At 45.4% G+C, this 23,543-nt stretch overlaps 2 protein-coding genes across 2 annotated transcripts in view; one reads left to right on the top strand and one right to left on the bottom strand.

Moving 5' to 3' along the window:
* The window catches only part of LOC120981778 (serine/threonine-protein kinase PAK 6-like), a 44,627-nt gene extending 40,932 nt beyond the window's left edge, over nt 1-3,695 (top strand). Inside the window, exon 9 of the mRNA XM_040411482.1 lies at nt 3,430-3,695. Within this exon, the coding sequence (XP_040267416.1) occupies nt 3,430-3,597 (168 nt within the window). The 3' untranslated portion in view covers nt 3,598-3,695. The remainder of the gene's footprint in view (nt 1-3,429) is intronic.
* An 18,175-nt stretch (nt 3,696-21,870) lies between these two features.
* ANKRD63 (ankyrin repeat domain 63) lies at nt 21,871-23,336 on the bottom strand. Its single transcript, XM_040411483.1, has one exon. The coding sequence runs from the start codon at nt 23,234-23,236 to the stop codon at nt 22,289-22,291; it is 948 nt and encodes a 315-aa protein (XP_040267417.1). The 5' UTR covers nt 23,237-23,336; the 3' UTR covers nt 21,871-22,288.
* Nucleotides 23,337-23,543: the final 207 nt, after the last annotated feature.

Here is a 23,543-nt window from a genome sequence, read left to right as displayed (position 1 = left end):
CCCCCTCCCCAGTTTGAATATCATTGGTGGCCAGTGCGCCCCCCCCCCTTCCTCCCTCTATTGTAATAATTTGTTGGTGGCACAGTGTGCGCCCCCCCGCCCCCCGCCCCCCCCCCTCCCTCTATTGTAATAAATCGTTGGTGGCACAGTGTGCGCCCCCCCCCCGCCCCCCCCTTCCTCCCTCTATTGTAATAATTCCTTGGTGGCACAGTGTGCGCCCCCCCCTTCCTCCCTCTATTGTAATAAATCGTTGGTGGCACAGTGTGCGCCCCCCACCCTTCCTCCCTCTATTGTAATAATTCGTTGGTGGCACAGTGTGCGCCCCCCATTGGCCCCCCCTCCCTCTATAGCATTAACAACATTGGTGGCCAGTGTGCGGCCTCCCATCTACCCCCCCCCCCCCGATCATTGGTGGCAGCGGGTTACTAGCAATAGTACAATAGTAAAAGATTCATACTTACCTGGGAGCTGCGATGTCTGCTTCCGGCCGGGAGCTCCTCCTACTGGTAAGTGACAGTTCATTTAGCAATGACACTTACCAGTAGGTGGAGCTCCCGGCCGGACACGAACATCGCAGCAGCCGGTAAGTATGAATCTTCTACTATTGTACTATTGCTAAGTAACCATGGCAACCAGGACTGTAGTAGCGTCCTGGTTGCCATGGTTACCGATCGGAGCCCCAGCGATTAAACTGGGACTCTGATCGGAACTCCGCTGCCACCAATGATGGGGGGGGGGGAAGATAGGAGGCCGCACACTGGCCACCAATGTTGTTAATGCTATAGAGGGAGGGGGGGCCGATGGGGGGCGCACACTGTGCCACCAACAAATTATTACAATAGAGGGAGGGAGGGGGGGGGCGCACACTGTGCCACCAACGAATTATTACAATAGAGGGAGGGGGGGGGCCGCACTGGCCACCAACCTATTATTACAATAGAGGGGGGGGGGCGCACTGGCCACCAATGATATTCAAACTGGGGAGGGGGGGGGGGTCTGCCCCCTGCTGCCTGGCAGCCCTGATCTCTTACAGGGGGCCGTGATCAGCACAATAAACCCCTTCAGGTGCCGCACCTGAAGGGGTTAATTGTGCTGATCACGGCCCCCTGTAAGAGATCGGGTGCTGCCAGGCAGCAGGGGGCAGTCTTGTACACAGTTTGTAGTGTATTCTAACTAGAAGCGTCCCCATCACCATGGGAACGCTTCTGTGTTAGAATATACTGTCGGTTCTGAGTTTTCACGAAGTGAAAACTCAGCTTTGAAAAAGCTTTTATACAGACGGATCTTCGGATCCGTCTGTATAAAAACTAACCTACGGCCACGGATCACGGACACGGATGTCAATCTTGTGTGCATCCGTGTTCTTTCACGGACCCATTGACTTGAACAGGTCATATTTTTTTCACGGCCAGGAAACACGGATCACGGATGCGGCTGCAAAACGGTGCATTTTCCGATTTTTCCACGGACCCATTGAAAGTCAATGGGTCCGCGAAAAAAAATGGAAAACGGCACAATGGCCACGGGTGCACACAACGGTCGTGTGCAGGAGGCCTATAACTGACAATGCCTATTCAGCCCTGTCTAAAAGCTCTATCCGTTTAGATGCTGTTGTCAGCATTTACTGCAGCATCTAAGGGGTTAAACTGCCAGGATCAGAGTTAAATGGAATCTGTCACCACATACTCTTCCACATAACCAGCTGAAATGAGCGATGTGCAGCTGAATTTAATGCTGTTGGTATTGTCTCAAAATGTGGCCGCAATTTGGAGAAATTGCGGCCCAATGGTGCAATGAGGGTGTTGCCGTTGCACCCAGAGGCCCTGCTCACTTTCTTCTAGGCTATGTTCCTGCTACTTTGAATGCCGAGGTCAGGCAGTGGAGACGTAATCACACTTGGCCCCGAAATCTCCCAAAGTCTTGTGCCTATGTTTACTTCGCTGATCGGCGCAGTACAGTACAGAAGCTTGTTTGCCGACGGATTCAGTACTGCGTTGTGTTCAGCTCAGGTGCACTACTGAATCCATCGGCCAGCGAGCTTCTGTACTGCGCCTATGCCGTGTGGAATGAGTCACAATCCGACTTTCCAACAAGCCTTGGGACATGACAACAGAAAATAACCAGGCCAGATATCCATCCGTAGCCAGCTGTTTTGGAGTACTTTCCCCACATCAGTACGGAGCAGGATACTGGCTGAGTGTGATGCCCTGGATGCAGCTTAGGCAGAGGGTACTGGCTCTCCTTAAAGAGATCAGACCCGAGTGGAGACATGCTGGAAGTGCTCCCCAGGAGATACCTCTTGACATATTGTATTCCCAAGGAGCATTACCAATTAGTCTCCATATCATGGAGCACTTCCAGTAAGTCTCCACTCAGAGCTGGTCTCTTTAAGGAGAGCTAGTATCCTGCCTAAGCGCCCTCCATCTATATTCACGCTTTTGGCATTTTTCTGTATAAATGACCAATGTTAGTGTGTGAACACTGCAGAAAAGGTCTGGCAAATTTGAAGCAGGCAAGCATGTCTACCTTGGGAAATCTGCTTTTGAGTGAGTGCAACCATAGCTGAAGTCTCCTGGGGGAACCTGACAGGAAGTTTTCAATTCACATGCAGCACCACCAGAGGTGAAACGAAGCATTGCACAACTTGTTGGAGGTCCCATATGATGGGTTCCCCTCCATTAAAAGGGATTTCCTCACAATAGAAACTTATACCCTATCCATAGGACAGGCTAGGGGACAAGTATCTGGTGGTAGTCCGACCACTGTAACCCCCAATGATCATGAGAATGAAGAACAAGTCGAATATGCGCTCTGCCGATCTAGTTACTCTCCATGGGACTGCTGAGCAAGGGCTGCAAAAATGTTAAAAGGAAGACCATGGGTAGTTGTTGCAGCAATTTAGGTGGGGTATGATGCGAACATGTACAAGATGTTACCACCTCTCTACTCAAGCTTAAGGCTTTGATGTGTGCCTGAAGGACAGCGCACAATGGCAGGTTGTAATATGGCAGCGGTCTTGTGAGACTACCATATACAGTACGTTTTGCGGTCTGCAAATTGCATTCTATGGAACGACCAGCCCTATGATAGAAATGCCTATTCTTTTCCGCAATTGCGGACAAAGAATAGGACATGTTTTCTGGACCGTGGAACGGAAGTACGGATGCGGACAGCACACGGTGAAATGAATGGGTCTGCATCAGTTCCGTAATTTTGCTGAGTCCTAAGGGAAAGTGTAGAAGGGATGAATGGAATGGGTAAAATATATATAATACATTTGGTTTTGTCCATGTTAAGTTTAAGGAGGCAGAAGGAAATGGCCAAAGAAGTAAAATTTACTTTATTTAGAATCAAAGCAATTATTCCCTTGGTCAATTAGTGAGTGGGCTATAACAGTACATCGTCTAATGGCTTTCACCTTTCTCCTAGGCATCTCCAATTCTGCGAGATTTCTTGGACCGAATGTTGACACGGGAAGCGGCAGAGAGAACCACAGCCCAGGAGCTCCTGGACCACTTTTTCCTGCTCCAGGCTGGCCTTCCAGAATGTTTGGTTCCGCTGATCCAGCAATATCACAAGAGGAACTCTACCTGCTGATCCTGGGAAAACATAAGTACTAGATGTATGGGATCTTGGAGACCTAATCATTTATCTCGCCCATCTTGCCTATGGGCAATGCAACATATAAATCTGACCCCACCGCCCCTCTGTAGGTCTAATTTATAAAAGATCTTACAAATGAACTACTTAAACTACCCAGACTGCATTGCTTCACTGGCCTCCCTACGGGGATCAAATGGGATTGTTTACAGTAGTTATTAACCATTTCACTGCTGGGAAAGTGCAGTAAACCGGATGCTGGCGGTGCCAGCAGGAGAGTGGTAAATAATTTATTTTTTACACTGGAAAAGAAATTCGTAACACGGACCACGACAGAAGCACCTTATCGTCTTTTTCCCCCCTAAGATCTGGCTGTAGTAGCACTCACGACACTTCCTCAGATTACCAGCAGAGGGAGCTGAGAACAGCACAAGGACAATCATTCCAACATTGTTTGGTCTTGTAAGGGTTGATAATGCAGTCTCATTGGACTGCGCTCCTTAAAGGGACATTTTAAAAAGAGAAAGTTACAGGTTTTAGTTTAGAAATATTGCAGGCAAGACACAAAAGAATAATTGGTGACGTACATGACATGGGTGTGATTTGGCGCGCACAAAACAATTGCGCAACACCAAGTTGTGACGTGATATCCTTTTACAGTAGAATCTACATTTGTGAAACTTTGCAGGTTTCTGACATAACGTCCGCTCATGTTGTGCAGCTGTTCACAGTGCGTATGTGTTTGGTTTTTTATTAGTGTCTCTATAAATGTGTCGGGGGCTAGAGTTAGAGGTGTTTAGTGGTGTCCTAGATTACAGAACACCCACGTGGCTCCGCGCAGTTTTACTTAGTAATGTGTTTAAATTAGATTTGACTTGCTTTTATATCACTGTGGCTACAGAACTATTACAAAAACATTTACGATGACATTGCTTATAGGGAATCTGTCATCATTACTTCACCTATATAACTAATGCTAAGGTGCTCTGCACCCGAATATCGTTTACTTTTACAATCTGTACATTTGGTATCTTTATGTGCTTTTCTGATTGCAAGAAAATGAAGTTTGTATGTGCCCAGCAGGGTGTTTCCAATATTTCAAAAAGTCCAAGCCCGCTTCTTCTTTCGCTCCCGGATGAGCCCCTAATTCCGTTTGACATCATAGATGCCTGTGATATCACCTCTCTGTTTTGTCCATATCCTGCGCAGACTGGTAGTCTGACGGGCACACCACAGTACATACTGTCGGAATCCCCCTCTCTGTATATACTGTGCATGCCCCGTGCCCCTGTGTCACGGATGATGTTGCAGATAGCTGGAAGTTATAAATAAACATCCGACTGGCTTGATCCCAAACTAAGGAGCATAAAGGTGACCCCTATAAAACCCTAAGAGCTCACCCTGACTGCTAAGCACATACAAGGGTCTCAAAGGTAGACGATTGCATGCCCACGTACCTAGCCTGTGTGACACCTGAAAACCCTATAATAGTGAGGGGACACGACCACCGGCTCCCTGCACTTCATATGGAGGGAGTCAGGGTCACCTAGAATCAAGCCAGCAAGGAAACACAATACATGAAAGGACTTATCTGAACAAGCAGTAACAGAAGTCTCCAGCAGTGAACACTTCAATCCAGGAAGTAGTGTAAACCGCAAAGTGAGGCAGTATGGGAGGGAATATAAAGGAAAGAGGATTAGTCTAAATAGGTGACATCTGGGAGAAGGAAGTGAGATGACAAATTGAAACCAAAACAAAGAACATCATGCAAGAGGTAGAAAAAGACGTCTGTCAGACCTTCTCACAGAAGTGGCGGTGACACCCTGACTTCACTGTGGTACCGCTGTTGTTCCACTTGTGGCAGTGCTGTAGTGATGGAGCCAACAACACTGCGCATGCGAAGTACATACAGTGAGGCCGAAGCCTGCAGTATGTAGTATGATGCGCAGGCCCATGCGCAGAATGTGGACACAGCAGAGAGGTGATGCATACCTCCCAACTTTTTGAGGGACAATCTTGGTTCACTGTGTGAAAGATCCATTTCCCTACATATCTATACACTTCAATAATTTTCTTTTACAAAATAGCGCAAAAATTATCTGAATATAGAAATTTCTAAAATCTGAATTGCATCGAATAATGAAATAATATACAAGGTGGGCTCTAAGATGTAGATAGGAACCAGATAAACACTTTCTGGATCAATATTGTAAATATAATATTGTAAATCTATACTTCAGATCAAAAAGAGGGACCTGGGTCCAAAAGAGGGACACTTGGAAGGTCTGGTGATGTCACAGGCAGAGGAGGAGAGCATTGCTGACATCACACGGAGCTAGGAGCGCACAGGGGTGGTACTGGGAGCGGGAGAAGAGGTAGGCTTAGGCTCTGATAGATTGGAAACGCCTTGCTGGGCACTTCATATCATGCAAACGTCATTTTCTTGTGATCAGAAAAGCACAGAATTATACCAAAAGTATGGTTTAAATGATGTCTGAGTGTACAATATTGGTGACAGATTCCCTTGAAGAGGAACCACTTCACTTCTCAGCACAATGGAGCATTGGTGATGTAAGGAGTCAGTCATCTGCAAGAATGGTTTTTTTTCTGGAGCTGGTATGGGCCATGGGAGCTGAAGTTCTGCTCTTGGGAGAAAATTTTCCTTGTTACATGGAGTTGTTCTCCTGTGATATAGGTTCTTTCAGATACTAAAAGATGGCTTCCATTCTTTGGATAGGGCCCCACCCATCAGCAGAACAAAAGGGGCGGACACCGTGGCACTGCTGTACAAAAAATGGTGCCTAGTTCTGAGCTTGAGCTCAACCTTATTCCCATGAATGGAGCTGGGTTATATGCCCACATGATTGACCATTAATAAGCAACTCTAAACATAGGCCTTCAATGAATATTCCTTGAAAATTCATTTAACGGGCTACTGACAAACACGTTTTATGACAAGTCAATTTGATAAGGCAAAAAAGCCACACTGGCCTGGGACCCCAAAAGATGGCAGTGGTTTTTGTGAACAGATTGCACAAAGGGGGGACTTACGGAAACCTAAGGGTGAGTTGGTTGGAAACCCGCCCCCCATTCCCTTTAATTAGAGTGATTTTTCACCAAGCAGAATGTGCATACAGTTGCAGCTGATATCTAACATATCAGTGTATTGTATGAAATGTATTGTATGATACTAGAGAGCTACAAGATTTTATATCTGAAAATCTTACTTTTAAGTTTAACTTTTTTAGTGTGTTTTTTATGTTTATTTTATTACCAGTCCAGTATATTACATAAAATCACATCCTAATGACATATAAAACTTAAAGGGGTATTGCGGTTTCTATATATTGATGAAGTAACCTCAGAATAGGCCATCAGATTGGTGGGGGTCACCAAAAACACAGTGGATGGAGCTGGAAGCAGAAGGTCCTGCCAACTATGTAGTGGCCGTGCTGGCTTAGTGGTGCTCTTCCCTCGTTCATGTGAAAGGGAGCTGAGCTGCAGTATGTTGGCGCCAGAAAATACACAGTGGGCAGAGTCCTCTGTTTCCGACGTCGTCCACTGATCTGTTTCTGGGGCCGATGGCTGATGAACTGAGCTGATCCAAGGGTTCTGGACCCCTACCAATCTAACGTTGATGAATAAAGATCAGTGAATTTCTTAAAATTTTTAGTTTTCAGTTCCAATTCAGAAGAATTGACCATCCGATTTGAGTGCTCCTATTCCCTGGAAAAGTCTCTTCTCTCTATGTCTCTTTCTCTCTAACTTCCCCTCTCACATTGATTCTTCTGAATCGAATGACGCATAATTCGGGTTCATTAGATTTAGAACTTTTTAAAAACATTTCAAATTTTAGAACTGATTTGCTCATCTCTATTGATCACCTGCCCTGAGGATAGGTCATCCATATTTCGAAACCAGAGAACCCCTTTACTATTACCAACTTTTTGACAGTTTGTATCAAATGTAATGTCTGTGGGTTAAGGCAGGACCACGGAGTTGGCCATTGCCTTAAAGGAGCAGTTCACCTTTAGAGCTTATCTACAGACCCCACATCATGGTTGGACCCACAGCAGTAATCTTACTTGCCTGATCCCGGCCTCTGGGTTCCGGATCAATCACTGTCCCATCGGCTCTGCAAGTCTTGGGTCTCCCCATGTCAACATCCGATTTGAAGCTGGGTCATGTGACTTCTGCAGGGTCACGTACTGCATGGGTGGCCATTCATTGGCTGCAGTAGACACGTGACTCACATCAAAACAGATGTTGACATAGGGATACCCAGGACCTGCAGATCTGGCAGGGCACCAATGGAACCAGAACCCATCGCAGGGATCAGGTAAGCATGATGACCATAGCGGGTCTGGCCATTCTGTCTGTAGAAAACCTCTACAAAGGTGAACAACTCCTTTTAAAAATTCTAATTCCTCATAAAAAAAAAAAAAATTTTAACAACTGGATTTTTTTTCTAATCAGAACTTGTTAATTTATTTTGTGGAAAAAGGAAACCTTGTGAAATATAGTCTCACACTGACTGAATATTAGGAAAAGAACCCTCATCTAATTTGAGGATGGAATTAACATGACCGGCCTTCTATACTTCTAAAGACCAGGGAAGGTTACGCCACTGACGATAAGAAAGGAGCATGTGCACATACACATTAGACTGTTATGAGACACCTATTTTGTGCACTTATACAATGTACAGAGTATATACAGTTTAACATAGAGAGGACTGGTCAGTGTATGATTCTCTTTCTGTCTATATGAATATATGCATCGATCAGCCATAACATTAAAATTAACTGCCTAATGTTGTTAAGGTTGGCCTCATGCCACCAGAACAGCTATGACCCTTCAAAACATGGTCTCCACATGACTTTTGAAGGTGTCTTGTGGTATCTGACATAGCGCAGCCATTCATTAAAGTTCTGTAAGATGTGAGGTGGATCAGATTAATACCTGGGGAATTTAGGGACCATTCCTGAACAAATTTTGCAGTACGGCCAACACATTATCCTGCTGAAAGTGGCCACTGCTATTAGGGAGTATTAGGAAGTACCGCTGCCATGAAAAAGAGTACTTGGTGTACATGTTTAAGTAGGCAGGTGGTACATAACATGCACATGAATACCAGGAACTGAGTTTTTCTAGCAGAACATTGCTTAGAAAATAAGACTACTTTGCGTCCTGGTGCCATGTCTTCCCCAGGTAAGGACTTTCTATCATGGCCACTATTAACCTTTAGCATATTGTGCTACAGTAGCTACTCTGAAGGATTGAACCAGGTAGGTCAACCTTTATTCCCACACACATCAATAAGCCTTGGGTGCTCCGTGGTTTTCCTTCCTTGGACCACTTTTGGTAGGTGCAGTACATACTGAGAAGATCTACCATTCTGTAGGGCTTTGCTCTTTTGTCAATTTGGCCCTTGTCAAAGTTGTCCAGATCCTCAAATTTACCTATTTTTCCTGCTTTCCACACATCAACTTCAGGTACTGACTGTTCATTTGTTGCCTAATATCTCCCAGCACTTGATGGGCGCCATTGTAACAAGAGGCAAGGAGAGACAGGCTCTCCCTGGTGCACTGTTGTGGGCGCTGATGGCTCTATTCATGGCAACTTCCATTTGCACATCTTGCCGTAAAATCATTTAGTTGAGGGCTATACGTTTTTATCCAGCTATAGCATCTTCATCATCCGTGTTCAAAAAGGAAACACAATTTGACTTTAAACCTGAAAATAGTGGAAACTGGGAAGTGTGCCAAACCATAAGATTTCAAATAAAAAAATGGACAAAAGCCTTCAAACCTAATAAAATTGATATAAATATATCAAAATATATATAATCTTTAAAAAACAATGCATTGTCTATAACTACGGTGGCCAGAATGCCAATTATGTTATTTTGACTACCTCCTATGTTGTGGGTACAGAAGTCCAAGAGGTCCAATTAAGATTAAAAACTTTTGAAACTATAGTGGCCTATGATACTCAATGAGAACCTTCTCATTGCTGTAATTCTGAAAATCCAACCAAATTATCTAGATGGATGACTATTTATTTGTAAGTAATTTTAAGAGTAAGAGGCCTCGATACTGAAAATGTAAAGGTGTCTTTTAGTTCACACCCCTGGGATTAGCACTGTGAAGGTGGCCTATTATACACTAGTACGGAATATTATACTTTTGTGCTCTGATGGAAACTATTTGTAAACTAAAAAGACCAAAGAATACAAGATACCGAATTGCTGGTGTCTTCACATTCTCACGGAAACTCCTGTCTAAAAGTACAGAAATCAAAGAGGTTCAAAAGATATAAACTAAGCTCTGTGTATTTGCCTGGCAGATGTGATGTCTATGAAGCTAGGTAGCTATCTATGAGATTTCTACAGATTTTTATGGATCTGAAACAATGATAAATTAGAACAAGATGTAGATACCAGTGCGTATATAAATGAATTTAAACCAGGGAACAAAATAGTAAATGGTTATGGCTGATCAGTGTTTATGTGGTAGTCTAGGGCAGTGTTTCTCAACTCCACTCCTCACGACCCCTCAGTACCGGGGTGAACTTACCATAGACCCTACAGGTGCCTTCCTGAATTCAACTGGCTTGGTTCTGTGGCCTGAGTCTCACCTCCTCATCCCCCTCCTCCATATCTTTATTAGAGACAACTGGAGGAATAGAAGGACAGAACATAGCAGCTGGCTCTGGCCACCACAGAAGGGCATCTTCTGGGGAGGTAGTGTGTGCTGCACTATGGTATTGCTGGCCTTGCCTACTTGTGTTGGCACTGCCTATATGTTCTATCCCGACCTTCTGTCAATTTAGACCCACCTAGAACATGGGGCCACTTTTAGTCTTTTTTTCCAGGGCCACTTGTAAGTTCCTAACCTGCCTTTGCTCCAGCAGGTCATGTTTTCAGGATTTCCGTAAAATTGAGCTGGTGATATTGTTCTTGTCAATGCAACAGGACTTACCACAGGTATTCATTATGTGGGATCTTCTCAAACCATGACCGTCAAATAGGCCCTGAGGACTACCCGCAACTTCAGTGCTACCATACAGGGAAATATTGAGGTTTAGTTGACCCTGTGATTTGTACTTCCATTCATAGGTGTCACTCTGAAGCCCTAGCCTTACTGCATGGTTCTGAACAGTCCTTGTACTTGAGAGGAGCCGATTTGTTGCGGTCAAGCATCTGCTGCAGTATCGTTTCTGGTGCTTTTTTGGTCAGTTTTTAAGTCTCTTTAGTTTGTGCCAGTGCACCTAATTTTTGAAACGGCCCACAGTAATAATGAATTTGGCGCTAGTGCGATGATGTTTACGCCTATCTGATTTTAATTATGCCTGGGGCTTGCCTGGCATGGAGTTGCAACATTTTTGCAACTTTTGCGAATGTCGCAGAAGATAAATGAGACTTAACAACTTGATCTAATCTCCAAATTTTGCCTTAATCCCAGCCAACTTTTTAAAGTGGGGCGGGGTGGTGCAGGAGGCCAAAAGTCTCAACATTTTGTGCAAAAAGTTGCATGCGTCAGCACTTACAACATTTTAACACCAGAATACTGGTGTATCACATTTCATAAATGATCCCCATTGCACCAGTATGGCACCAACTAGTTAAAATCTGATAAAGGAAGATTTATGACTTGTACATCTGTACAGTATTCCATATACATGAACTACAGGGTGCTATGGTCAAAAGTAGAATCACCAGAGGTCCAAATGTTGCAGATGTACTAGCCTGTCCTATGTCTGTTTAGTGTTTACAAAGGACTCTATATATCATGTAACCAAACAATTCACCTTGCAATTACGTTTTTTAAAGGGCTTTTCCAGGATTACTATGGTTTTACATCTTCCCCATGCTCTTTTTTTATTTTATTTTTTATTTGGACTCTCCTGACCCGTTTTCACCCAATCACCAATCACTCTGGTTTGTTTCCATCTTGTATGTAGCACTTCCTGTTTCTGTATCCAACCAAACCCATGATGCACTTCTTCTCCTTTTTCTGCCACATCTCCAGCACCGCCCCTAACAACGCCCAGATAGTTTATAGCTCCTCCCATCCAGCCAGTTCCATAGACACTCCCCTATCACTGCCCCGCCCATGGACATAACATCACAGGAAATAGGAGCTGCATGGACATGGTCAGCCCAGAATGTAAAATAGGATCAATAAAGGTAAAAGAAATATATTACAAAATTACAGCTACCTTCATAGTGATTATTTTACAGGATGTTCTGCAAACTGGAAAACCCCTTTAAGATTTGTGGGGGATTAAGGCTACTTTCACACTTGCGGCAGAGTGATCCGGCAAAATGTATGCCAACTGATGGCATTTGGATTCTGATCAGTCAGAAAAATACATTGAAATGCTGGATCCGTCATTCCGGTGTCATCCGGAAAAAAACGGATCTGGCATTTATTTTTTTTCACCTTTTTTTTCGGTCTGCGCATGCACGAATCCGGCATTCCGGTATTTTGAATGCTGGATCCGGCACTAATATATTCCTATGGAAATTTGGCATTTAGGCAAGTCTTCAGTTTTTTTTGGCCGGAGATAAAACCGTAGCATGCTGCGGTTTTATCTTTTGCCTGATCAGTCAAAAAGACTGAACTAAAGACATCCTGAACGGATTACTCTCCATTCAGAATGCATGGGGATAAAACTGATCAGATCTTTTAGGGTATTGAGCCCCTAGGACAGAACTCTATGCCGGAAAAGAAAACCGCTAGTGTGAAAGTGCCCTAACTTCCTCAAGCTGTATTTATTGAAAAAAAAAAATTTTTACTATCAAAAAGGTGATTTTACTTTGTAATCAAGGAAAGTTGACCCAAAAGGCAAGAAACTAGAGACCGGATCTGAAAACCTGGTGAGATGTAAAACCTTACCCGAACCCACTAAGTTTTTTTTTTTACACTACACGGGTGACTGCATTTATATATTATTGCAGGTTACACAAATTGCGTTTTTATTGAGCTTTAGTGCCAAATTGATCACAATTTTTGTTGGTTTGAAGGGTTCATTGTAAGACATGTATCCGGTCGTCTACTCCTGGAGCCATCCAGTGAGTATAAATGAAAAGTCTGCTGTTCTGCTGCTATCACATGTAACATGTATGTGTTCAAACACCAAGCACTTTCTACAAACCTGTTTTAATAAAAGTATTGATGGTTTGACAGGGTGCGTTCTTTCTGATGATTGTGTTTACAGAGAGTCCGTCTCCAGTTCCCTTCTTTCCTGTGTGAGTTCTCTGCTTGGATGAAGACATTCTCCAGAAGGCATTTGTCTTCAGAACGTATTCCTCTTCTTCTACTGCTGCACTATGTGACCTTCATTCACAGGCAGGAAGTCTCACAGATTAGGATATTTATCTACATTCCACTGATGTTTGAAAAATTTCAGCTGGGAACAAAACTCTTTCTGCACAATACCATTTTTTCCCTTCATTAAAGGGATTGTCCAGTTTAGAAACCGACAGCCCAAATGCAACTAACCTGGGCCTCATTTAAAAAAAAAAAACACCCACCTGTCCGCGGTCCTGCCGTTCCACAAAATATAAAGCAGGTCCTATTCTTTTCTATATTTGTGGGTGAGAATAGCCTTTTCCATTGATGGGAGTAAGAAAAATACAGTATCTTATCTGAATAGATGACTGAAATACAGACAAGGCCATGTTCACGAGGTCCACACCATTTAACGTATGGTGGCACCCTTGGTCATTGTGGTGCAGATAGCAGTGTTAGCACACCCTGGTCTGATATCGATGTCCTATCCCAAGTATAGGTCATCAATATCATTACCGCGGAAAACACTTTAAATAAAGCTCTCACTCTGGTCTGTCTCCCCCATTTTTTTTACAAAATAAGTGTTTGTTTTTACCTGTGTTCTTTACTGCTATCGTTTTTCTGCACACAGTGGCCCAAAGGGCGATGGGCCTCTTCCTAGGCCAGTTCATAGGTGACATTTACAGCTCAGTCCTATATACAATGTATGGCGCTGTGCTTGCTGTGAGGAAGCTGAAGAGGTCAAGGTGCTCTGGTGAGCGTTGCAAACAGGTATCGGATGTCAGACCAATCAGATATTGATGACCGATCCTGAGGATCAGTCCTTGATATTAGGCTACTTTCACACTCGTGTTTTGGGCCGATCCGTCATGGATCTGCAAAAACGGATCCGTTACAATTTTACAAGCACACGCATCCGTCATGAACAGATCCGTTTGTATTATCTGTAACATAGCCAAGACGGATCCGTCATGAAAAACTGATCCGTCCCCATTAACTTACATTGTGTGCCGTTTGGCTCAGTTTCGTCAAGTGGACAGCAAAACGCTGGAGGCAGTGTTTTGATGTCCGCATCCAAAGCGGAATGTAGACTGAACTGAGGCAAACTGATGCATTTTGAACAGATCCTTGCATTAGGGCAAAACTGATCTGTTTTGGACCGCTTGTGAGAGCCCTGAACGGATCTCAGAAACGGAAACCAAAACGCCAGTGTGAAAGTAGACTTAAACTCCTGGAATAAACTGGAACATCAGCAATCTTGTTCATGGACTCAGGAGATTAGAAAAGTAAAATGTGTTCCTCATCTACTTCATACAGTGACCAGATTTACGAGTCCCGTAGAGTGTAAGCTTAGAAGCGCTGTCTAGACCCAAACCAGATATCACAGGGCTCTGACTGGGGGATAGACACTTTTCTCGGACTCTATAACAACTATTGGTCGGTTTACTTCAGATTTTTATGCCAGAATTGTGGCTCAATCTTGGCGCATCTTAGACCAACACCTTTCCCACATGTCACCCTGATCAAGTATGTTGAAAAAAAACTATAGAAAGCTTAGATGTGTCAAGTTGCGCCACTTTTAGGGTCCATTCACACGTCCGCAATTCTGTTCCGCATTTTGCGGAACGGAATTGGGGACCCATTTATTTCTATGCATCCGGACCTGCACTTCCGAGTCCGCAATTCCGATCCCGAAAAAAATAGAACATGTCCTATTCTTGTCTGCAATTGTGGTCCATTGAAAACTCGGCTAATGCACCGTTTGCAATCCGCGTCCGTGATTCCAGTCCATTAAAAAAATATAACCTGTCCTATTATTTTTGCGGAAAACGGTTTGCGGCCCCCCGATTTTGGGTCCGCAGCTCCGCAAAAAGATAGAGCATGTCCTATTCTTGTCCGCAGCTTGCGGACAAGAATAGGCATTTCTATGGGGGTGACGGGCTGGTGTGTTGCGGACCCGCAATTTGCGGGTCCACAACACACCACGGACGTGTGAATGCAGCCTTAGACTTTTTTTTACATTCCTTTATGTCTGGTGGTCCTCCAAAAAATAAAGGAAGACACACAGAAACAAAAATGGAAACGGATCATGGAACACCATTTTGCGGACTTAGGCCTCTTTCACACGACTGTATGGCTTTTTCAGTGTTTTTCATGGATCCGTTGTTCAGTTTTTTGCTTCCGTTGTGTTTCCGTTTCTGGTCCATTTTTCCGTTCCGTTTTTCCGTATGGCATATACAGTATACAGTAATTACATAGAAAAAATTGGGCTGGGCATAACATTTTCAATAGTCGGTTCTGCAAAAACGGAACGGATACGGAAGACATTTCCGTAATGTGTTCCGTTTTTTTTGCGGACGCATTGACTTGAATGGAGCCACGGAACGTGATTTGCGGGCAATAATAGGACATGTTCTATCTTTCAACGGAAGGGAAAAACGGAAATGGAATGCAAACAGAGTACATTCCGTTTTTTTTTTTTGGCGGAACCAATGGGGGAAATATAAAACAATAGAGTGATTTTTGTAAGCCTTTGGGTCCATTCACACGTCCGTAAGTGTTTTGCAGATCCACAAAACACGGACACTGGCAATGTGCATTTTGCGGACCGCACATCGCCGGCACTATAATAGAAAATGCCTAATCTTGTGCGCAATTGCAGACAAGAATAAGACATGTTCTATTTTTTTGCGGAAACGGAAGCACGGATGCGCAAATGCGGACAGCACATTCCGGCCCCATTGAAAATGAATGGGTCTGCACCCGTTCTGCAAAATTTCAGAACGGATGCGGACCTATTTTGTGGACGTGTGAATTGACCCTTTTTCTTCAGTAATGTGAGTGCACTTAGATTTTAGCATAAATTGCCACAATTTGCACCAATTAGGTGTATTTAGGTTTAAATTTCTGTGCCTAGTCGGAAAGGGGGTGTGGTTTAAAAGGAAAGGGGGTGTGGCTGTCAGAAAGGGGTGTGGTCTACGATGCACCGTTTCAGAGTAAGCCAACCAATAGTTGCTATAGAGTCCATAGAGCACCACCTTTATCATCCACCCCGAGCCCCCGTGATAGATCTGGTGCTCACACTACGCATTTTGATGCAGTGAAAATCCACCAAGTCGGCTTAGGCAAAAACCACCACTTTAGGCCTCATGCACACGACCGTTGTTGGGTTCCGTGTCCGTTGTTCCTTTTTTTCGTGATTTTCTGCGGACCCATTATAAAATAATCCTAATATAGGCCTCAGGCACCAATAATGGGGTCCAGGGTAATATTGGCATCTTTTAAAACCAGCTTATGTGCAGTGACATATACCATAAACATCAATGCGCTAAAATTCTTAAAATCTAGGAGCCCAAACTATAGTGGGGGGAGATTTATCAAACTGGTGTAAAGTAGAACTGGCTTAGTTGCCCCTAGCAACCAATCAGATTCCACCTTTCATTTTCCAAAGGAGCTGTGAAAAATGAAAGGTGAAATCTGATTGGTTGCTAGGGGCAACTAAGCCAGTTCATTCTACTTTACACCAGTTGTTACCTCCGCTTCCTCTCCAGCGATTGTGAGATTTCCGTTTATTTTGTGCACTGGATACAAGTCCAGGACGGTCCGAATTTCTGAACCTTCAGAGTCCGTCCACACATTATATGCCTTATTTGCCTCGGAAATGGGTCTACTGCAAAGGGTGAAATCCGCGGTGGAGATCCGCACCACAGGTCAGTTTAGGCTGCAGTTTTTTTAGGCCGTGTGTGAACGACGGTTCTTAAAATCTCATCCACTTTTGCTATGGATTTGTAACCTTAAAATCCGTGATGGCAAATCTACAGCTTATCCGCCACAGGTGAACATATGCTGGATTCAAGAAATTAGGGCTCATGCACACGAACGTATTCTTATTTTGTGTCCGTTCCGTTTTTTTGCAGCCCATATGCAGTACCATTCACTAGAATGGTGCCGCAAAAAAACGGGACTGACTCACCGTTTGTTTGTCCGTATGACCATGACTATTGTAGTCCGCATTACAGACAAGGATATGACTGTTCTATTAGGGGCTGACCCTTCCGTTCCACAAAATATGGAATGCACGCGGACGGTATCAGTGTTTTGTAGATCCGCAATTTGCGGACTGCAGAACAACGGTCATGTGAATGAGCCCTTATACTGCATGTTGCGGATAAGGTCTCATGCCATGGATCTGAAAAATACGGATGCGCCTTTTGCATTTCTTTCGCGGACTCATTGACTTCAATGAGTCTGTATTTTGTGGGCACGTTCTATCTTTTTGCGGATCGGACGCTGATATATGTGTGCTTTCTGCATCCATTAAAAATTAGAACATGTCCTACACTTGGCTGAAGAATGCGGACCACAGACCCACTGAAGTCAATGGGTCCACAAAAAATGAGGATGCAACATGGACCACATGCATATCTTCTGGACCGCGGTCGTGTGCGTGAGGCCTAAATCTGGTCACAGACGTACAGAATACCGACACATCCAGCGATCTTCTTATGGTACTGAACGTGATCGGTGTCCAAGCTTATCCGTAAGCAATAGGGTATAAGGACGTCTTCACACACAGCGGATTTTCTGCTGGTGCCCCAAGTGTCAGATCGGTGGGGGTCCTGCAGTATTCCAGCGCCAGTCTTCTCTATGGGACTGCTGGAGACAGATGAGCGCTGTATTCACCTTCTATATGGGTGGTCCCATAGAGATGACTGGAGCAGCAGTGCATCTGGGGGGGTGGATGGGCACAGGACCCCTGTTCTCAAAACTGGCGGGCGGTCAACCTCTGAGATAAAGGGGGGTTCTCCAGGAATAATGACTTCTTAGCAAGTGCCCACAGCCTGCCTCTCTAAACAGAAGATTCATACTTACCTGCTCCTCCGCATCCCGGTCCCTGCAGAGTTAACATCCGGCTCAGCGTCATATGCTCTGCTGCAGCCAATGACTGGCTTCAGTAGGGACGTGCTGCTTGTGGCAACATCCCGGATGAAGCCGGAACATGGTGGCAGCGCAGAGGACCGGAGCTGTGGGGAGCAGGTAAGTATGAGGTAGGCTGTGGGCACTTGCTACAAACTCATTATTCCTGGAGAATTCCTTTAAAGGCTGTATACTCCTATGGGGATTTTTTTATTTATTTTTTATAATTGCATTTTACTCCTTTTGGGCTAAAAATAAATAAATCACTTTTTCAATTTGTATTTATTAAAAATATTGAGCTGTTCTGTCACAAAGGGTTAACTGTTTGTCTAGCTGTGTGAATCGAATAACCCTTAACTCCGATTTACTAAAAGGTTATAGACACTTATTTAAGCCACATTCTTATCAGTAAGATAAGACCTGAGCTATAGTGAGTATTTAGGAGAGAGCAGAGATAAGAAGCCGTCAGCTGAGCTGCCTGACGAAACAGAGAGAAAATTCAGATCCTGCTACTAGAGAAACTCAGCCCTGTACAGAGAAAAAAGGGCTTCACATTTTTAATAAAGACCAACCGAAAAGGGATTTTTAGCTCAAAATGAGTAAAATGCAATAATTAATTATATATTCTCCCCACTGGTGTACATAGCCTACAGCTACTTCAGGTAGACAGGTTAGTACTTATAACATGGCGCTCATCCTGTGGCCTGTTTTGGAACAAAATGGTAACAAACTAAAGAGTTTTTCCAACAAAAGTGTTTTATGACATGTCAATAGAACATCCCATTACACAATGTTTGGTGGGAGTCTGAGATCCCGGCTGTGCACAAGAAAGACATAGCAGAGCTAGAGAGGGTTCAGAGGGTACTGGGTGGACTACAGCACCCAGAAAGATTGTCAAAATTCTAATTACTATGTATAAATATATCAGGGGTCAGTACAGAGATCTCTCCCATCATCTATTTATCCCCAGGACTGTGACTGTGACGAGGGGACATCCTCTGCGTCTGGAGGAAAGAAGGTTTGTACACAAACATAGAAGAGGATTCTTTACGGTAAGAGCAGTGAGACTATGGAGCTCTCTGCCTGAGGAGGTGGTGATGGTGAGTACAATAAAGGAATTCAAGAGGGGCCTGGATGTATTTCTGGAGTGTAATAATATTACAGGCTATAGCTACTAGAGAGGGGTCGTTGATCAGGGAGTTATCCTGATTTCCTTCCCGACTCCAATCAGGCATTTTTTCCCCCTAAAGTGAGGAAAATTGCAGGGTAACAGGCTGAACTGGATGGACAGATGTCTTTTTCAGCCTTACAAACCAGGTTACTATCCTGAGCCAGTTATAAAGACTTCTCTGATGTACACGGTGCACAATGTGGTGCAGAACATCCCATGAGTATCTGTAGTGCAGCATCTCATTCCTGTGCCGCTTCTCTATGGGTATGATGGTGATGTACAGTACTCCAAAGACCAAAAGTTTGGACACACCTTCTCATTCAAAGAGTTTTCTTTATTTTCATGACTATGAAGGCATCAAAACTATGAATTAACACATGTGGAATTATATACATAACAAACAAGTGTGAAACAACTGAAAATATGTCATATTCTAGGTTCTTCAAAGTAGCCACCTTTTGCTTTGATTACTGCTTTGCACACTCTTGGCATTCTCTTGATGGGCTTCAAGAGGTAGTCCCCTGAAATGGTTTTCACTTCACAGGTGTGCCCTGTCAGGTTTAATAAGTGGGATTTCTTGTCTTATAAATGGGGTTGGGACCATCAGTGGCGTTGAGGAGAAGTCAGGTGGATACACAGCTGATAGTCCTACTGAATAGACTGTTAGAATTTGTATTATGGCAAGAAAAAAGCAGCTAAGTAAAGAAAAACGAGTGGCCATCATTACTTTAAGAAATGAAGGTCAGTCAGTCAGCCGAAAAATTGGGAAAACTTTGAAAGTAAGGGCTATTTGACCATGAAGGAGAGTGATGGGGTGCTGCGCCAGATGACCTGGCCTCCACAGTCACCGGACCTGAACCCAATCGAGATGGTTTGGGGTGAGCTGGACCGCAGAGTGAAGGCAAAAGGGCCAACAAGTGCTAAGCATCTCTGGGAACTCCTTCAAGACTGTTGGAAGACCATTTCAGGGGACTACCTCTTGAAGCTCATCAAGAGAATGCCAAGAGTGTGCAAAGCAGTAATCAAAGCAAAAGGTGGCTACTTTGAAGAACCTAGAATATGACATATTTTCAGTTGTTTCACACTTGTTTGTTATGTATATAATTCCACATGTGTTTATTCATAGTTTTGATGCCTTCATAGTCATGGAAATAAAGAAAACTCTTTGAATGAGAAGGTGTGTCCAAACTTTTGGTCTGTACTGTATATGAGGGCAGGGAGCGGCACCGGAATGGCTGTCAGCTCCTGTGACAAGTAGGTGGACTTGGTTTACACAGAAGGCTGTTTTTCTTTTACTTTTTACAACCCTGAAGACCCCTTTAAAGAGGAGCTGTCCCCTCTGCTGACATGTCTATTTTAGTAACTAGTTGCATTCCCCGTGTAATAATAATTCTGGAGCATCTATTCTTATGACTTTATATTGTGCCATTATTATTCCTGCTAGAAGTTATAAATTAAAAGCTAGCAGTTTATAATGAGGGTCCAGAGGGGTGTTACCAGTTGGGAGTGTGTCCTTGCACAGTCTGTCACTGGGAGCACCAATTGGATAGTGTCAAATTGTGCAGGAACACACCCCTCAACTGGTAATGCCCATCTGGACCTTTATTGTAAACTGCTATTGTTTCTTCTAGAACAGGGAAGCTCAACCTACGGCCCTCCAGCTGTTGCAAAACTACGACTCCCAGCATGCCCCAAGAGCTGTAGGTTGTCTAGCAGGAATAATAATAATGGCACAATATAGATGATCCAGAATTGTAATAAAATTGGGAACTCAAGTAGTTACTAAAACACACATGTCTGGAGAGGGGAGCACATGTTCTCCGCCAAACAGCATTTTACATATGAAGGTCACTTTCAAACAAGTAGCTTTGCAAAAACAAAACAAAACTGGGTACCGATTCTTAAAGGGGTTGTCCAGCCTTTTTAAGTGATGGCGTATCTAGCTGGGCCATAACTAGCTGATCGGTGGGGGTGTATCCATCGTCGGAACTACACTGCACCCTGTTCATTGTAGTGGACTATGCTTGTCCCAGTGATGGACCCCCCCCCCCCTTAAAAGCTGGACAACCTCTTTAGCTATGTAGATTGTAGTCCAGAGCTGACCTCTCCCAGCATTGCTTTCTGTATCTGGTCATTTACAATAGTTAGTATAGTCTTAAAGGGGTTGTCTCACCCCTTCCTTTTCAGCGCTGCCTGTGACTGCTAGGCTGAACTTTCGGCGCTCCTAGGGGGCGGAGCCTGTTCGTATGACTGGAGGCTTAGGCAAGCGCGCTGGTCCCTGCTCCCAAGACTGCGCGTAGAAGGGCTCTATGACTACTGCGCATGCCCTAGAGCTAGCGGCGCAGATAGGACGGCTCTACTACTATTGAGCAGAAGTGGCCAGAATCTCTAGATACTACAATTGTATAATGGGAGACAAAATGGACTAAAAGAAGAAGAGGAGGAGGCAATAGGATTACATTACCGATATACACAAGATGAGACAACCCCTTTAAACACACAGGCATTGTGCCGCTTGTCCCTGGAGTTCAGCTAAGCCGTTAGGGACGTGTCTCAACAAGCTTGTTGACCATTTTAACCTGAAGAATTATGAATTCAGCTCTGGACTCTACTGTAGTCTGTAATTCTGCATCGATACAATATATTTCATAATTATTCAACATCATGGGGTCATTTATTAAACTGGTGTGAAGTAGAACTGGCCTAGTCGCCCCTAGCAACCAAAGTCCACCTTTCATTTTCCAAAAGGAGCTGTGAAAAATAAAAGGAGGAATCCCATTGGTTGCTATGGTAACTAAGCCAGTTCTACTTGACACCAGGTTTGATAAATGGCCCCCCATATCTATATACACAAACTACTGATCTGAAGCGAATTCTAGACGCCCCATGCTGGGGTACAGGACGCGATTCAGAAAGCTGTATTACATATCGTCCATGCTGGGGCTCCAACAACATGGCCGACGCTTAATACCGCAGTAGGTCCCTGTAGGTGGTATGTATAGCACCTTTCACCTCACACTGACCAAAAACTAAATATAAAATAAAAATAAAATAAATCACAAACTATATATCATGGTGTGAAATAGGAGGTTCTCCTGCTGGTTAAAATATGGGACCCCCCAAAAAAATGGGGGCCCTTCAGTCACTGCTACAGCCAGGCCACTGATAACACATTATACAAGAAGCCTTTGGTCAGAGAGGCAGGAACAGGTCCATAAGAGTCAGACGCCACGTGACCAGCACAGTTCCCGCCATTCAGGAGTCACGTGGCCACGCCAGTCAGTAGTCGGGACGGCGGCAGTTACAAGGCCAGGGCCTGCCTGCTGCTGGTCGGTAGGAGCTGGCTCCGGCTGCAGTTGCTCCTCAGGTCCCCCGCGTAACATGGTAGACCGTCCCCGGACAGTCCTTGGAAGAAGTCCGGAGAGGTGAGGCGGCGCAGCAGGCGGCTGCACGGGGACGTGGCCTCGGTGCTGGAGCCGTCCCAGCTGTGCGCTCGCTGAATGACCGGCTCCGGGAGGCAGAGGAGGTCTTTCTCGTCCTCCGCGCGGGCGGGAGAGCAGCTGGCGGAGCGGATGAGGAGCCCCCGCGGCCGCTCGTCCTCCTCCTCCTCCCTGCGGTGTGAGAAGGGCCGGGAGAAGCGCTCCAGCATCTGGCGGGATAGCGGCTTGGGGCTGCGGGCCGTCGCCTCTCCGTTCCTGGAGTCCGGGCTGTGTCCGCTGCGCCCGCTCAGGGCTCTCTCACACTCCCAGTGACCCGACACCCGGGCGGCGTCCAGAGCCGAGATCCCCGCCCGGTTGGTGGCGTCCAAGCGGAGCCCGAAGCGCTTGTAGGAGCGGAGCAGGAAGAGGAGCTCCGCGCTGCGGCCGCACGACGCCGCGTACATCAGCGCCCGGTTCCCGTCCCGGTCCGCGACCTCCGGGTCGGCGCTGTGCTGGACCAGCAGCTTCACGGCGTCCAGGTGCCCGAGCTCGCAGGCCAGGCTCAGCGCCGTGCGCCCCGCCTCGTCCTGCCCGTTCACGTCCGCGCCCTTGTCCAGGAGCAGCCGGACGAAGCGAGCCCGGAGCTCGGCTTCCCGCAGGCACACGGCGAACATGAGCGGGGTGCGGCCGTGGTCCCCCGCCGGAGAGTTCACGATCCTCTGGTCCAGAGCGTCCAGCACAAAGCGGGCCAGGTGCACCTTACCGGCGTGCATGGCGTCCAGGAAGGTGCGGGTGCCCGAGCTGCGCCGGAGGTCCCGGGGACGGAGCATCCTCCTGGCTGGCGGAGCTAGCACGAGCCGCCGTGTCCTCCAGCCTCCCCGCTGCGGGTGACTCCCGGGGCCGCCCCGGACCCAGCGCTTTATATCTCCAGGTAGCCATGGTAACGGGGACCGGTGATGTGGACGGGGAGGGTCGGGATGGAGGAAAGGGGAGAAAACCGGCTGCTGGATACGTCAGTGGAGAGGATACAGACCTGTCACTGCACAGTACTGTGTGTCATCTACCACTATAGTGTGTACAGGTGTGTGATATACCAGTGTGCCGTGTGATACACCAGTGTGCCGTGTGATACACCAG

Source organism: Bufo bufo, chromosome 11, assembly GCF_905171765.1.
Source record: "Bufo bufo chromosome 11, aBufBuf1.1, whole genome shotgun sequence".
In the NCBI taxonomy this organism is placed as follows: domain Eukaryota; kingdom Metazoa; phylum Chordata; class Amphibia; order Anura; family Bufonidae; genus Bufo; species Bufo bufo.
This window is presented reverse-complemented; position numbering and strand designations above follow the sequence as displayed.

Excerpts from the sequence above, each read along its gene's own strand:
- ANKRD63 (XM_040411483.1), bottom strand. The coding sequence starts at position 23,236 with ATGCTCCGTCCCCGGGACCTCCGGCGCAGCTCGGGCACCCGCACCTTC.